This window comes from Narcine bancroftii, chromosome 1, assembly GCF_036971445.1.
Source record: "Narcine bancroftii isolate sNarBan1 chromosome 1, sNarBan1.hap1, whole genome shotgun sequence".
Lineage (NCBI taxonomy): Eukaryota > Metazoa > Chordata > Chondrichthyes > Torpediniformes > Narcinidae > Narcine > Narcine bancroftii.
In genome coordinates, this window is record NC_091469.1 from 490,716,390 (window position 1) to 490,733,603 (window position 17,214).

Genomic DNA, 17,214 nt, shown 5'->3' on the forward strand with positions numbered 1-17,214 from the left:
CAAACTGACTTTATTTTGTTGTTTACATACTATACAGGTTTATAGACTTTATTTACCCGGAGTGTGCTGGTAACCTCTGGCCACAAGAAGAAAGAAGGTCTGTATAAAGTTTGATCCCTGCACTTGTTGGAAGTGTCCCGAGTGCATTTTGGCTGGGCGTGGCCACCTTTGTAGTTGTGAGCATGCTCAGTGCATTCCAGTGTTAAGAGTGCCGGTCGGAACATGCGCGGTAAGGTTTAATGCGAAGGAAATTTCATTACTGTATTCAAGATGGAGCCAAAGAGAAGGGCGAGTGAAAAACCTCAACTTTAGTTGAGGTTGTTGAGTGATGTTACCCTGTATTCATGGAGCATCAGTTCAGATATTATTAATGAATATTTCAAATCAACGTTAAAGAACATCATTTCAAGTTTATGTATTGAAATAAAGAATTAAAATACATCTGGACTTGTATTGAAACTAATTGAAAGCACGTCACTAATAGGTATTTCACTTAGACCAAGTAACTATTTATTGGATCAAAGTCGCTATAATAAGGATGTTCAGAAGATTCTTAGATGGGCACATGGATGCAAGGAAAATCGAGGGTTATAAGTATGACATAGGAAATATTAAATAGAGTACAAGAATCCAGTTCAAAGTAGTATAAGGCAAATTTAGACAGGTCAGGAAATTGCTTTTCTACAACAGAAGAATTGATTCCCAGGACAGAGCCCTTCATTGCTTTTCAGGGATTAGATTTTTCCTGATAGCTATTGGCAGCATTACAATGGATATCAGGATTTACACGTCTACATAGGGTGCCAATATTTTGCACTGTTCACTGCCTACCCAGTGGTGGGACAGAAACAGAGCTTAAGCTTGTTACGTTTCAGAGTAGCCCTGCTTCATGAATTAGAATTCCTCAGGATACAAGGGAGGTGAAAAAAAAGACTTGGCTTCTGACTGCAGCAGTAAATCGAAATAGTCAGCTGAAATATTTCTTCCTGCATTGCACAGTAAGTTTGCTTACATTTCTTTATTTGTGTACATGAATATTGAGTCGAGTATTTTTGCCGCTAAGTGGTAATTCTGCCTCACCCTCAGGAAAAAGAATCTCAGGGCTGTATGTGATGTCACGTATGTACTCTTGACAATATAGCACAAAACAAAGCAGGTTAAGGAATGATCCACAGATGCCGCTGATCTTGAACCTGGGATCTCAGCTGTGGTATGACACGAAGAGGCTCCCAAATCTCACCGTGTCATGACTGGATTTGCTGCAGACATCAGGATAGATAGGTTACGATTTGTCAGCAATTCCACTGTTATGACTCGGAAGGAGCAAACTAGCATCAAAGAAAAAACATCTTCATTGTTTCCCAAAGAGCAATAGCAGATTGAGCTAAAGTGGCATATCACATGGAACAGGACTGGCTGATGCAGTGCCTCAGTGTCGAGGTTTCAATGTACTGACGGAAGGAGCAACTTTTGTCAATGACAGCCCCCACCCCCAATGCAGAGCTGAGATGAACAGGCACTCAAGTGCAGATGAAGTTAAGTCTGATGACGTCCTCAGCATAAGACGTAGGAGCAGAAATAGTCCATCGAGTCTGCACCACCATTTAATCATGAGCTGATCCATTTCCCCACTCAGCCCCACTGCCCAGCCTTCTCCCCATAACCTTGATGCCCTGGCTAATCAAGAACCTATTAATCTCAGCCTTTAATACACACAATGCCCTGGCCTCCACAACAGCCTATGGCAACAATATCCACAGGTTCACCTTCTTCTGGCTGAAGAAAGTCCTCCACATCTCTGGTCTAAGCAGACCCTCTTCGATCCAGAAGTTATGCTCTTTTGTCCTTGACTCTCCCACCACGGGAAACAACCTTTCTACATCTACAAATGTCTCAATGATATCCCCCCTCCTCCTAAATTCCAATGAGTGCAGGACAAGGGCTGATAACATTTTCATTCCTGTGAACCTCCTCTGAACCCGCTCCAACGTCAGCACATCCTTTCTTAAACGAGGAGCCCAAAGCTGCTCTCAATACTCCACGAGTTCTCTCCGGTGCCTTATCAAGCCTCAACTTCACACCCCTGCTCTTGTATTCCATTCCATGAGCTAATATTTATGTGCACTCTTCAATCGTCAAGAAGATGATGGTGATGGGGGATGAAAATAAACAACTTTCCATCTTTTTTCCCCCACCTTTTCCATCTCCAACATCCACCCCACAAAAAAAATGAAGGCACTTCACTATCTGTGCAATTTGGTTACATACTGCTTTAAACAAGTCCCGCTCAGAGCTGAAATGAGGTAGTATTCATTCAAGAAAGTGGACAACTTCACCCAATAAAGACTAGAAGATTGCTTTCTTTACCGAACCAGTAAGAGAACATGACGACACTGGCCATTTGGTCAAATACAAGGTGTATAAACCAATTAGTTTATACAATATTACAAGAGGAACATTAGTCAGAACTCCAAGAACTTCCTGGAGCTTAAGTAAAACCCCTGGTATCTGGCACCTAGAAGGATCAGTAGATACCAGATAAGTGAGTTTCTGGGTAAATGAGGCTGCGTGTGGCGTTAAAGGAGAACTAATGGCGAGGCATGCTATAATTTTAAACTTCCGTTATTTTTTACCCATCTATTTTCCACAATTATTTTTGTTGCCAGTTGCTTGAATTCCAGATAACAGGGATTTTACTGTACTAATTCCAGATAACAGGGATTTTACTGTACTAATTCCAGATAACAGGGATTTTACTGTACTAATTCCAGATAACAGGGATTTTACTGTACTAATTCCAGATAACAGGGATTTTACTGTACTAATTCCAGATAACAGGGATTTTACTAATTCAGAATCGTTTGCAATCAACCATGTTGTGAGTGGGCAGATGCCTCTGATATAGCCTTCAAAAGAAATTTTTAAACAGTCACAAGGATTGATGGGATAAAACCAACCTCAAATTTGTGACAGAAGCCTCACAACTGATGAGCTCAACATCATTTGATAGTAAAATTCCTGCAACCTGCAGGCAAGGGAAAGAGTTGGAAGCAGAGTTCTCTCTAATTCTACCCTTAAGCCACAGAAAGAAAAGGGCTGTTGGTAATAGTGGAAACTAAGGATTAACCCTCCCCCCACAAAAAGACTGGATTCGTTGAGACTTTGCGTCAAGTTAAAAATGCCCGAATCTTCAATGGTCTCTTGTTCTTGGGAATCAGAACCATATTTGGCACACCAGTATTGTATGATTTTAAGAGATAGATCTTCCATTATGTTTTTTTTTAAAGATTGCAATTTGGGGAAAATTAACAATTACTGCCTGTGTGGTTGATCACACTGGATGGGCATATACAATTTACCCTGCAGGCTTCCTCCAAAATGTTTTGGGGGTCCTGCAGGATAAATCGCGGTGCAGGAACGGACTCAAAATTCCTGCACATTCCTTTTTAGACTGCCTGTTTGGTGGCAAAATTCCTTGATTGTGCCGTTACATGCCTGCAGTCTAAAATTCATAAATGTAAACTTTCAAAACAGAGCAATAACCTTGATGCTGGTAGCCGCTGTTTGCGGCCATGACTTCCACCCCTTGTCAAGCACGTAACAACATTTCTATTGCTATCCTTGGATGTGAATGAGTTGGCTTGTGAACATGCATTAGAAATGGTCGCCTGACAATTGGTCTGGGGAAGAATTCCAAAGAGGCCGTTTGTTCAACCCTATCATAGTGGACTACAGGTCGAGAACAGCAAGGTTCAAGTCTGCAGTTTGCCGAAGCAAGGAGCTTGCTCAGGGCAAGCTGAAAGGTGCTCAAAGACACGGCTGTGAATGTTTAATGTTGCTACAGCTCAGCATTGAAGTGGCTGGAGAAAATTAGTGCAGGTCGTGCACAAATCAATTCTTAAACATCGAATTCAATTCTGCCTTGTCCCGGGGGGGCAATCACTTTATTTAAAACTGCAGCCATTGATGAATGGAGCAATTGCTTTGCTCAGCAGAATGTTGGTTTGCTACAGGAAGTCCTTGATCTCAAATTCTGGACCTAAGTGGATGTGATTTACAGGGAGTGGATGTGTGCAGTCACTGCATCTGAGATTAGTGTAGCTCTAAAAACCAAATAGAAGCACTCTGAACCTTGATGGCTACACAAGACGTACAGCACGGTTAGCGCAAAGAGGCGACGGTGTCACTGATCAGGATTTAAATCCCGCGTTGTCTGTAAGAAGTTCGTATGTTTTCCCCGTGTCTGCGTGGGTTTCCTCTGCATGCTCCGCTTTCCTCCCACCCTCCAAAAGTACGCGGGAGGGTTGAAGGTCAATTGGGTATAATTGGACAGCACAGGCTCATGGGCTGAAAGGGCCTGTTATATGCTGTATATCTAAATTTATAAATTTAAATTTAAAATTTATAAATTTAAGAAGACCAAGAACAGGAATAAAAAGTAACCTTGGATAAAAAAAAGTCCTGCTTGCACAAAGGAAAGTAAGACAGCGACAAAGTTTTAATTCTATCACTCCTGCTTCTTGTCAATTGACCTCTTGAGATTTTGGTATTGAATGGATAGCTCGGAACGGGTACTCCTCAGCTTATCATAACATCTTAGACTGACCTCACCCATCTTCTCCCTGCCCCTGGCTCGTCAACTCAAACTTGGACAATGAGGCAATGGATTTATTTTCTGGAAAGGGCCTGCAAAAAAGCAACACAAGGGTAGCAGAAACAGATGCTACTTAAACAGGTTCCAGCATGCTTGATGGTGTGTGACTGATAGCCAGTCTTGGCAAGACCTCCCATGGGCTGGCACTCATCTGGTGAAGGTGCAAAGGGAGAGAGCCGAGTGGACTGTTAGAGTAAGCTATTCATTGTCCCCAAGGCTGTTGGTGCATGTCAAGATGTTTCTGCCACCCTGTGCGCTGAGGAGAAACCAGGATCAAAGGGGGCTGTGTTTGAGTGAATAAACTGCCTGGTTGGGAGGTTTTAAGTGCATTACCTGTCCTGGCAGTCCTCCTTCTGGTGCCTTTCGAGAATGGAGCGTGGGAACTGCTTCAGGCAGAAGCCGCATTCGCTGGGAAGCTCGCTCACCGCCTTTTCCACGGCCAGGTTCCTGCAGCACAGGCTCTTGCTGATCTCGCAGCGGCAGTTCGGGCAGGTGGCCTGCTCCTCCTTCAGCCTAGCATCAGCCAGCAGGTGAATGAAACAGCCTGCACACATCAAGTGACCATTCGTGCACTGCCGGGCGGAAAGAAAACTGACATTTATACCAGGTTGGACACTTCAGCAAGTCTTTTGATTTTGTTTTTGAACAGGAGAGAGGACTGTGCTGGGAAACTGAACACTTTTTTTTGCCTTGCATCCATTCCACAGGAGGATGCGATCTCAAGGTCAGCTGCATTGCAGAGCACATGCCAGCCTCCGTGCTCTGATGCACCTGGATCCAAGTTCACCACCACTCTCCCCATGCCAGCGATATCTGTTCATCATGCTCACTGTCCTGATCCCTCATCACTAGACTGCAGAGCGAGTACCACGTTGAGAAGTTAAGCATTCAATCATCTGGAGAATTGTATGGAGATCATTTGATACTCTTGTGGAGGCCTTCCACAGCACACGGAAATGGAAGAAGCCTTCGCTTCCACCTTCCTTCAGCCACATACGTTCAAACAGGTATCACACCCACTTTTTCCCTTCCTACTTTTTACAAGGGGCAGTGGTAACACTGTCAAGAATACCTGGATGCAGGATTGGTTGGGGGGGGGGGGGGGGGGGGAGAGAACAAAACAAAAAGCACCTTACTTTGAGTGACCAAACCCAGTTGCTGGATTTGAATCACAGCAGCCACTGACATTTGTTTGAACCACGGATGTTTCGCACTTCCACGGTGAGTTTGTGAAGGCACTGTCAAAACCAATGTTTTAGCGTGCCCAACCAACACCAATGTTTGTTCACAATAGTGGTCCATTCAAAGTTCGGTTAAAATCATACCAAAAAACAAATGTTGCATTTCCTTCGAAAACCCAACAGGTTTCTTGTGCTAAGAAGCACTTACGCCCAGAATCCACTCCCCCCAAAAAAAAAACTTCATTTGGCTTTTCGGGGATCAAGATGAGAAGATGTGGATAGGAAAAGAAAGCAGGAAAGTGGGCTGAAAAATTCAGGCAATTTCACTTGACGGCACGAGACATTTTAGTAAAGTTTGACGCTGGAAATCTACTTTTATTTATTTGTTATTTCTGATCAGAATACTTCCCAGGAATTAGTTGGACAGAGACTGTGAAACTCTCCCCTGCATCCCTCTCTTGTACATGGATTAACCGTTAACCTGTGCTGCCCACTGATGACACAGCCTAGGCCAAGGTGCACTGGGAGAGAGGTCACTGCGTTGCTGTTGACAATCTGCACTGACCTGATCATCGGTGAATTCCCGTTTAATTGGTAACCTGTTCACAGCAGGGATGCAAATAATTTGCGACAAATTTAAAACCTGCTCAGACTCAATGGATCACTTGTCTGAACCACACAAAAAAACACTCCAAAACTCTTCCTGCATATTAAAAAAAAAGATACCAAGGGTAATATATTTTTCCTAACCAGAAGTTTTTTGGGCTCTGAGACTGGCTTAGTCGCTAGACAAACAAGAGAAAGCATATATTGCCCAAAGCATTTCAATACCAACTTTTCGGAGTTTGCAAGGAAAGCTAATTAAAGCAATATTACCTACCTTCTCTCATCCATTCTTATCCTCCACATACCTCAAGTCAGCCCATCTAACCTCACTGAAGTCTCTCATGGGCCATGTGATCTTTGCCCACTTTTAGGCTGTACAAAGGCCGTGGCCACACGGTACCGGTCTGTGGTTCGTTTATCGATGGACACAGCCTGTAGGGTAGGTGGTACTTACATAGCAAAGAAAAACAGTTTTGTGAAAATTTGATCAAAACTTTAAAACATTCCAAATGGGAATTAGAAACAGTGGGATAAGAGGGTACACGAGAGCTATGTGGAGGATAATACAAGGAATGGGGGAGGGAGAGGGGGGGGACACAGAGAAAGGCAGCTTTTACTTTCTTCCTCATTCATTTATCCTTCATCTACTTCAGCAGTGGACAATTAAGAGATCTGGCTCAAAGATCATTCATTGTCTAACCCCAAATTTACACCTTGCTTGGAGTCTTATCTTCACGCCCAAAGACAAAGTTTCCTTGTGAACTGGTTGAAGAAAGGAGAAGTTAAACAAGAAAATCTGCAGACGCTGGGGTCGAGGGCAGTACAAGAGGATCCACCTCTTGAAAAAACCTGCAACTAAGATCCAAGTTTGCCCCAAACGTTTTGTGAGAAGTCCAACGTGAACTCAAATCAATATGGAGGATGAACTCGAAAGGCAAAATTTGAATGAATCAGGCAATGCAAAACTCATTCTGAACTAATGACCTGGGTTTCCTCCATAAAACCCAGGCAGCCATTCCATTCATGTAGATGTTCCCTCTGCAAGGAAACAGATGTTGGAAAAGCAAGGCAAGTGCTCTAATATCAAGTTCTCCCAGTTTAACTCCGAATATAAACATGTGCTTCATTAAAGAGAATAACCAAGGAGTAGTCAAGAAGTAAGATATTGAATTTTAACAGGTCATACTAATTTTTATGTCATAGGTTTATTTTGATGAACCCACAATCAGGTCTTGAAACAGATGTCTCCAGGCACAGCGATTGTAATGAATTATAGATTATTGGAGGAACTCAGCCAGTCCATAAGAGGTAAAGATGTATTCCTGATGTCTCGGGCCTGAGCCCTTTTTGACGTATAAGCAAAAAGCAGGCAGGCATCTGAATAAAGACTATGGAGAGAAAAATGGGAGGGGGAAGAGTCCAGACTGCCAGACAATTGAATATAATAAAAGGAAAGGTGAGAACTGATTTTGGCTCTGTGAAAGGAGACAATGGGAAAAGAGAGAGAAGAACAAACGAGATTTGGGGAAGTGGTGGTGGGGGTATTACGGAAACTGGAGAGGTCGACTCTAATGCCATCCAGATGGAGGGTGCCCAGACGGAAGATGAAGTGTTGTTCTTTTAATTTGTGGGCGGTCTCAGTCTGGAAGTGCACGAGACCATGGAGAGACGTGTCAGTGAATGAATGGGGTGGGGATTTGAAATGAGTGGCCATTGGGAGATCCATATATTGCAGTAGACAAAGCCAAGGTGTTCAATGAAGCGATCAGCTAAGATCAGGTGTTAATTGACTTGTGGCACACACCCAATGCCATGGTCAGAAGTTTATCTTGCACTTTTGATTTATTTCTTGAATTTATTTGTTTCAAGGGAGTTTTCTAACTGAACTGATTCACCGGGAAGTTCAAACCAGTAGGTGCAAAGGGGCAATACTTTTGCTGGTTATCCTTGGCTTTCCAGTGACTCCAGAAAATAGTGAAAAAAACCTCAAAGACAAATGCTCTTCAATTCAAGGAAATAATAATCTTTATCTGTGGTTTGACAAGCTTCATGTTATGGCAAAATCTTTTCTTCCTGGCACTTTGGTGAAGTTTCTTGTTTTCTCTACATTTCTTGTTCTCAGATCCAGTTGCCAAAAAGGAACCGAGTTACTGATTGAGGGAAATCGATCGGAAACAAGTTTTGTTAACATTTCTTAAAGCATTCAGCACTTCTGCAACCTCAATGATGAGAAACATCCAACGATTCTCCAGAACAGTGGCCAACAACTGCTCCCCTTGCTGCTTCTTCAAGGTAAAGCAATGTCTGAGAAGCAAATTTTATTTGCACTTAAATCAAGGATTTGAGCCGAGCTGGTAATGATCTGAAAGATCAAGTTACTCATCTCCGACTAGTGAGGTCAAAGACAAGATAAATGAAATGGGATGGAGTCAAGAGCTATATTTCAAGGAAACAGGCCCATTGACCCAACTTGTCCATGTTGTCCAAGGAGCCTTCCTGAGCTAGTCCCATTTGCCTCAATAACCTTAAGAGGTCCATGGCAGTCATTCTCAACAGGGGCCCTACAGTCCACCCTGAGGCCAGAGAACATTCAAGTCTTCTTCTTTTTTGTTTCACCTTATGCAACAATTTTTTTTAAATGTAGTTGGTAGGAGAGAATTATGGAAGAAACCAAAACTTGCCTGCTTCCCAAGGGGCCAATATACATTGAGTAGTCCTGGGGTGGGGTGGAGGGGCCATAGTCAAAAGAAAGTTGAGAATGGCTGGACTAAGGGATCGACATACACGCGTTTTTAAAAACTGCGGTACCAAGCCAAGTACTCTATTGAATCTTTGTCCTTGTAAATGGAGTATGAAGCTTTATAATTCATAGGCAAGGCCCCAGATGAAGTACAGGGCATCTTTTATAGTTCATAGAAAGTTTTTTTTAAAAAAAAGATTGTTTCGAGGACGCGGGACATCACACGTGCCGTGACAAGAGAAGTCGAGCTTGTTGCTTCACATCAACAATTAATGGAAAATTCCACTGTAGCGCTTCAAAATCATGAATGTTCAACAGATTAAGGAGAATCAGTTTCCTGTGGCCAAAGGTCACTGACAAAAAGACCTGTTGAAATCTTAATTATGGAAACTGAATAAATAGTTGAAATAAAAAAACCTGAAGAAATTGCAGGTTCACTGAGTCTAAAGGGATGTGTTCCATGTTATATTGTTCTAGAATTTCACAACTCAAGTAGTGAAAGCAAGGCTTCTTAAGAATAAATGGAAATAACATTAATTCACAGGTTTCACAATTAGCGGCATCAAGTATACCTACTGAAATAGAGGGAAGCAAATGAGTAAAAGCATTCACGCCAAGGCTAAATTAAAGTTTGTCAACCAAGAAACACCAGATCCAAATTCTAGATAGTTTCAGGAGGCATCTTGTCAAGGAATACTGGTCAGAACCGTAGATACAGCCAGATCTTCAGAGCCTGTTCATTCTATAAAACTTGCAAAGAAAGAGATGGGCTTTGGACACAAAAAAATTGCAAATAATGTTTTCTTTCCAATCCAATCGTACTCCACATTCTTCTCAGGTTAACATGAAGATCAAGAACGTTTTTGCAATTTCAGAAAAAATGTGCTCAGTGCCCTTGATATCGCTTGGGATTTGGATAGCTTTGCAGTTTCATTTGCACTAAAGAACAGCAAAAGTCATCCAGTCTTCAAGGATCAATTTTTTTTCTACAAGAAACCTTGACTTGAAAAATGCAAGTTTGGAGTGGCTATTTCTGTTAAAATTATACATTTCAACTCAAATTTTCAAGTGGATCAAAAGCAATACAAAATCTTTCCAAAGCTGAATAATTAGCTGGAAAAGCATTCATAACTGTTCATGAGGATGAACATTACAAATCGGACCTAAAGTGAGCAACTAATTATTTGCTGAGCAGCACTGGAGGTAGAAATCAGGTTTTGGTTTCAAAACTAATTTGTTTTTGAAATGGAGGGAACCTTCAGATTTTAAACCACTTATGGGACTGAAGTTCACTACAGATAGATGAATGAGGAAGAAGGTAGTTATCTGCGCTTTGGTCCCTATAAAAAAAAACTTGAAATTGATTAGAAATTGCTGAAGATTGCAGTCAGGCCAGTTGTGCTCCATCAAATGTTCTTTCAGTTCAAAAAAAATCATCAAAACATTTCATAACCCGGTGAAATTTTGGGAATGAAACTGATGGAATTTAATAATATTAGCAAAATAAAAAATTGTCATCAATAGTTAACAAGACAGAAGCACCACTCAGATCACTTCACAGTAACCGGAAACGTGTGCTTTCCCAACTCAGGAAGGGCTCACAGAACTCTACATTTTACTCTCTACTCCATTGCACTAACAAATAGAGAACCGCTGTAAAGCACAAATGTTAAATTTAAGTGTTCAACCTCATGCACATAGAGAACACACTTACAATGGTCAGTGAATACTTATTGCATATGAATGCATAGTGCAGGATTCAGCATTTATGCTCCGCACCAGTTATTCATTTCCATGTTGACCCAACGTCAAGTTGGAATGCTAAGATAGCTACCAGTGGCACAGGAATTGAAGCGAAGCCTGAACAGAAATAGATGTAAATCAGTTTGCAGAAAAGAACGGAGGTCATGTATTTACCATGCTGCAAAAAGAAAGCAAGATTACCTCTCGACACGACAGGAGGTAAACATGGAACAAATCTGAGCTTTTGTGTCCTGCCTCTCTGCAAATGTTCCTTCCAGGTTATCGCAATCCCTCCGGGGATAGACTGGGAATGGTTTCGTTTTACACTGAAAACACGGGTAAGATCATGTATCTAATTTTACCACCAAAAACCCCAAGTGGTCTTTCACCTTGAGAACTGACTACAAAGGATGGGTGATCAAGATGGGAAGACTGGAATTTTTCCCACAAACATTGACCTAGGAGCTTTTCACATTATATCATCTGGCAGCTTAAGTGCAAGTGTTGAATCTTTTGACCATACCCAATACCACTTGCTTTCTATTGGCAGTTTTCTCGCCGTGTTCCGAATGATTCCTTCCTGAATACTGTGGGAACCACCCCCCCACCCCACCAAAAAAAAATTAGGATATGCACACCTGACAAAGAATATTTTTGGCTTTGATTCTTATCAGAAGTCATCCATAATAGACTACTGGAAGGCAGGCTTTATCAATGCACCTGTTCAAGTTCATGCAAAATCCTTCGAGTGCTGATGTGCAGTGGAAAGTGTGCTGACCGGCTGCATCACAGCCTGGTATGGGGAACATCAATATCCCTTAGAATAAAGGCCTCCAAAAAGTAGTGGACCCAGCCCAGGACACCACAGACAAAACCATCCCCACCATCTCGAACATCTACAGGGAAAGCTGTCGCAGAGAGCAGCAGCGATTGTCAGAAAAGAGATACAAGTGTCAAGACTTGCACCCCCAGGTTCGGGAATAGCTGCTCCCCCTCCACCATCAGACTTCTCAATGACAAACTCAATCAGAGACTTATTTAAGGGCTCTTACCTTTGCACTTTATTTATCACCGAATATTTATATTTTCTGTATTTGCATTATGCTTACATTTCTCTCTGAATACATATCTTTTTCTTGAATATAGTTACACTGGCAATAAGTAGAAATTCTGCCTGACCCACAGAAAAAAAAAAGAATCGCAGGGTGTATGTGATGCCATGAATGTACTCGGCGAGCAAATTTGAATTTTGACTTTAAATCCAACTAAACATGGGTGGAAATCAGGGCGGGTATCACACATAACCAAGTATAAACGGAGCATGGAGCACACATTCAACAGGTCAGACAGTGTCTGAGCAGAAGGAAGCAATCAATGTGTCAGAACCATCTAGATATTCATTTTTTATATATATTCAGGGCATTTGAAACTGTCAAATTAGATTGTGCACAAAAAGTGGAGAGTGGTTGCAGAAGTGAGGCATCAGTTGCAAGTAGATTGGTCCAAGATGGGATGCAGAGTGCAGGAAAGAATGGGTTCTTAAACACATTAATCTTTTGGTAACACCATCACTCCAGAAATGGCATCTTTTGTTGCCAAATCATTAATCAAAGCTGTCAACAGTAACTGGGTAGCCAACTATGAGAGGACCTGTTGTGTCCTGGTCGCATGCTGATGTCAGAGCAAGGACGAAGCATAGATGAAGAGGGAATTCTATCAGCTATATACTCCAACTTCTACAGCAAAGCAAAACTTCAGCTCAATCAGAGATCAGTCTAGTTTGAAGATGTGGTACAAGTCATCTATCAAAAGTCCTTGCAGAAATTTAGCAGAGGTCCTAAATGACTAACCGAAACGGTTCGAGACAACCAACACAAATGCCAAGAGAAACAAATGTTCAAAGGCAAGGGAATACTAATGATAGGGAAAAAAGTACAATAAGATCCCAAATGAACAAGACAGACGCATCAGTTTCAATATTAATGCCCAGGCCAGTGATTCTCAACCAAGAGGTCATGTGGGTCTTTAAAAATGTTAAAGAAAACATTTAAAATTAGATAAAGATGTGGTTTTTTTTTTTACAGAGCTGCCTTTGACTTGAAAATATTGCTCAGTCATTGCCACTAGTGGGCTATGGTACGTTCAGCCAGAAGCCAGGTGGACCACTGCCCTAGCCGATTTAAAGATGTCAATTCCCAAAATTCTAGAGTAGGCTTCCACATTGGCTCATTAGAGATCGAGCACATGGCAAACATAATAGAAAAGAAGAGCATCACATAAGTTCATATTCTAATGTGGCGAAAATTCTATGTCCATGTGTAAACTAATGAATGGGGGCAGCTCAACAATTCATGGAAATAGAAAAGAGTAATGGTGTTCATCCCCACAATGATGAGTAGAAATAGCAGCAGGTACAACTTGATCAGTTAGTCTTCCAAAGGTTTTTTTAGATGCATTTTTACAAAATTAATTTAAAAATTCTAGGAGATGGGGAAAAAAAGCCACAAATGATTTGTCATTGGCCACGGTATTATTTATTCACAAACCTTTATGTTTCCTTAATCCAGCATCAAACTTGCTCCCATTTATAGATAACTGGAATCTATATAAAATGTCCACTTCAAATCTTTCCTGCTAGCCATTTTTATTCCATTATTTTTTGCATTTTTAAAAAAAGTCTTCACAACTTGGCTTGTGTCATGGACATCAATTCCAAACATTATTTTCTTTGTATAAATTTGTACAGAGGGACATTGATAGGATGCAGAGATGTAGCAGATGGAGTTTAATGCAGTGGATCAAGTCGGTAGGTCAAATTTGAAGACAATACAATGTTAATGGGAAGACTCTGAGCAGTGTGGACAAACAGAGATCTAGGGGTCTACATCCATAAGACACTCAAAGTTGTTGCACAGGTTGATTGTGTCATTAGAAAGGGATATGGTGTGTTGGCCTTCATTAACCATTGGTCCATATTCATAGCTAGTGGAGTTGTTCAAGTGAACCGGTACGTTATATGGTTATGAGGTAATGTTGCAGCTATGGAAGCCCTCAGTTAGACCCAACTTAGAATATTGCATTCAATTCTGGTCACCTCACTACAGGAAGGATGTGGGTACTGTAGAGGGTGCAGAGGCATTGCCTGGATTGGAGAGCATGCCTTTTGAGAAGTTGAGTGAACTTGGCCTTTTCTCCTTGGAGTGACAAAGAGTGAAGGGTGACCTGATAGAAGTGTACTAGATGAGGAGAAGCATTAATCATGTGGATGACCAGAGGCTTTCTTTACACCCTTCCCCCCAGACTGAAATGTCTAACATGAGGGGACATAGTTGAGTATGCAACAAAGAACCCTGATGATGGTAGAGCGGTGGATGTAGTGTATATGCATTTCAGTAAGGGGCTTAATAAAGTTCCCAATACAAGGGTCATGCAGAAAGTAAGATACATAATTGATATGCCCAAAGAATGTAGAGGGTGGTTATAGATGGGGCTGAAAAACCTCACATAGATAAGCGTATACAGAGCCGTTGTCATACCCACACTCCTGTTCGGCTCCGAATCATGGGTCCTCTACCGGCACCACCTTCGGCTCCTAGAACGCTTCCACCAGCGTTGTCCCCGCTCCATCCTCAACATCCATTGGAGCGCTTTCATCCCTAACGTCGAAGTACTCGAGATGGCAGAGGTCGACAGCATCGAGTCCACGTCTCCAGAATGGAGGACCATCGCCTTCCCAAGATCGTGTTATATGGCGAGCTCTCCACTGGCCACCGTGACAGAGGTGCACCAAAGAAAAGGTACAAGGACTGCCTAAAGAAATCTCTTGGTGCCTGCCACATTGACCACCGCCAGTGGGCTGATAACGCCTCAAACCGTGCATCTTGGCGCCTCACAGTTTGGCGGGCAGCAACCTCCTTTGAAGAAGACCGCAGAGCCCACCTCACTGACAAAAGGCAAAGGAGGAAAAACCCAACACCCAACCCCAACCAACCAATTTTCCCCTGCAACCGTGTCTGCCTGTCCCGCATCGGACTTGTCAGCCACAAACGAGCCTGCAGCTGACGTGGATTTTTTACCCCCTCCATAAATCTTCGTCCCCGAAGCCAAGCCAAAGAAAGAAGATAGTTTTTTTTAAAAAGGTGCCTGGAAGTAACTACAGGGGGGGATGTGTGACAAGTTTTTCCACACAGAATGTGCTGCCAGCAATGATGGTGGAGGCCAGTACAACAGGATCTTTTGAGAGACTATTTGATAGATACATGGAACTGAGAAAAATGGAGGGTTATGCAGTGGTTAGAGTAGGTTATTAGGTCAGCACAACACAGTGGGCCAAAGGCCCTGTACTGTGTTGTAGTTCTCTAACGACTCATCGGGTCACTCGGAGTGCTACTGGTACCACATAACCCAGTACTACCTGTCGCGTGGTTGACGACTAAACCGGCTCCCCCAGCAGGTTAGCCTGATGAGGAGTGTAGCTAAATATCAGGCAGGATGAAAAACAAGACCAAAGGGTGGACAAAGCCTCTCGTAGGGTCAACAGCCATCGAACAAACACGTGCTGTGAAGTGCAGAAAAGGATCCCTTGCATCGAAGCTTGGTCTGGCAATTCACTGCAACAGAACTTCCCCCAGGTGTCCTGGATCTCACCGTGACGCTAGATCCGGGAGGGGATGTCAAGAAGCTGGGTCTGGACCTGGGCAACCCTTATTCACCTAAATCCATTCACGCACACGGTGTTTCTTTCTGAGGAGTGGGGTATCCTTATATCAAACCCCACAAACTGACTGAAAGGAACCTTCATCATCCTATGGGATGGATAGCCAGAAGATATCTTACTAAATCTCTGACCCGCAGAGCTATGTAGCACAAAGGCTCAGCACACCAAACGAAACTTTCCTAATTACTGTAGGTGCAAAATTGAAAACCTATCAATAATTCTCCCACCAAGAACATTTACCAGTACAAATCATCTCTAGTTCTGTGGGCCCGAATTAGAATAGTTTCTAATTGGTTAGCTCATCCTGGATCTGGTGTGATCTCACCTCCTGACCAGGCTGCCATGCATGACCTTGTCAAAGACCATGCTCAAGTTCATGTTTATGTTGTCTAGCACCTTGTCATCAATACACTGATTTTTTTTAAAGTTTCCTCACGTACAAAACTATTGTGAAACTCCCTTGCCTTCCCAAATGCAGATCGTTCCAGTCTCTCAGAATCCCCTCTGGTATCTTTCCCACCACTGACGTTTTGGTCATCCTGTAGACTTCCCAGACTCATCCTTACAACCCTTCTTAAATAAAGGCACATTAACCACCCTCCTGTCTGCCAGTACCTCAATCACAGCAAGCAATGATACAAATACCTCAGAAATTCTTCCCCAGCTTCTCACAACGTCCTTGGATACACTTGGACAGGTTCCATGATCAAGATCGCCAACATCTCTTTTATAATGTGGATGTTTCAGAACAGAGTTGACCCCACTAGTTTATGCTGCTTCGTCATCTCTCATTGATTCCAGAGGATATTTCAACTGAAATCCCAGTCATCTTACAGCTTCTGCACACCGTCCTTGTGTACACTTACAATACTTCACCCTCACGACTTAGTTTGCGTTGAGACTGGATTGGTTAACGAATGACATGGAATTGCTCATCTGGCTGCAATGTTATCTGAGTGATTACCTTCACAGATTCACTCTAAAACTGGTTGGTATTATTTGAAAGAAACAATGTCATGTTTTCATGTAAGCAATATTCACAATGAACTGATTATCTCTTGTCCAGATTATGAATTTCCGTTATGCAAGGCCACATCTTCCAAGCGCTACTTTCCAGTTTGATTTAGTACAGTTTTGCAGGGATCAGGCAGGGGGGGGGGGGGGAGGAGGTCACATTTAACCCCGGGGCAAAAGATTTCTGTAAAGATGCTTCCAGTTGTAGTCAAAAAAATACAGAAATGCTGGAGGAACTCTGCTGGTCTCGCAGCGTCCATAGAACGTGAAGACACTACCGACATTTCAGGCCCGAGCCCTTCCTTTAAATTCCTCCCCAGGTTCGAATCCCACGCTGTCTGTAAGGAGTTAATACGCTCTCCCCGTGTCTGCATGGGTTTCCTTCCACCCCAAGAAAATGTACCGCGGCTGTAGGCTAATTGGGTAGAAGGGCCTGTTTGTCAAAAAACTTATAATTTAAAAAAAAATTAATCAGAAATCCAAGAAAACCAATGAGAATTTGCAAAATGAAACTTTCGTCATAAATACATTTTATTCAAGGTATTCTCTCCTGTGGAAC

The 17,214-nt window shown here is 42.4% G+C and overlaps 1 protein-coding gene across 3 annotated transcripts in view; it reads right to left on the reverse strand.

Moving 5' to 3' along the window:
- Positions 1–16,557, reverse strand: part of zftraf1 (zinc finger TRAF-type containing 1) — a 112,163-nt gene extending 95,606 nt beyond the window's left edge. Inside the window, exons 1-3 of one of the 3 annotated variants that reach the window (XM_069915126.1) lie at positions 16,287–16,557; positions 10,896–11,041; positions 4,988–5,226 (exon numbers count right to left, since the gene is read on the reverse strand). In XM_069915126.1, coding sequence (XP_069771227.1) covers positions 4,988–5,208 — 221 coding nt within the window. In that variant the 5' untranslated portion in view covers positions 5,209–5,226; positions 10,896–11,041; positions 16,287–16,557. The remainder of the gene's footprint in view (positions 1–4,987; positions 5,227–10,895; positions 11,042–16,286) is intronic. The other 2 variants (XM_069915125.1, XM_069915127.1) reach the window with 2 other exon arrangements.
- Positions 16,558–17,214: the final 657 nt, after the last annotated feature.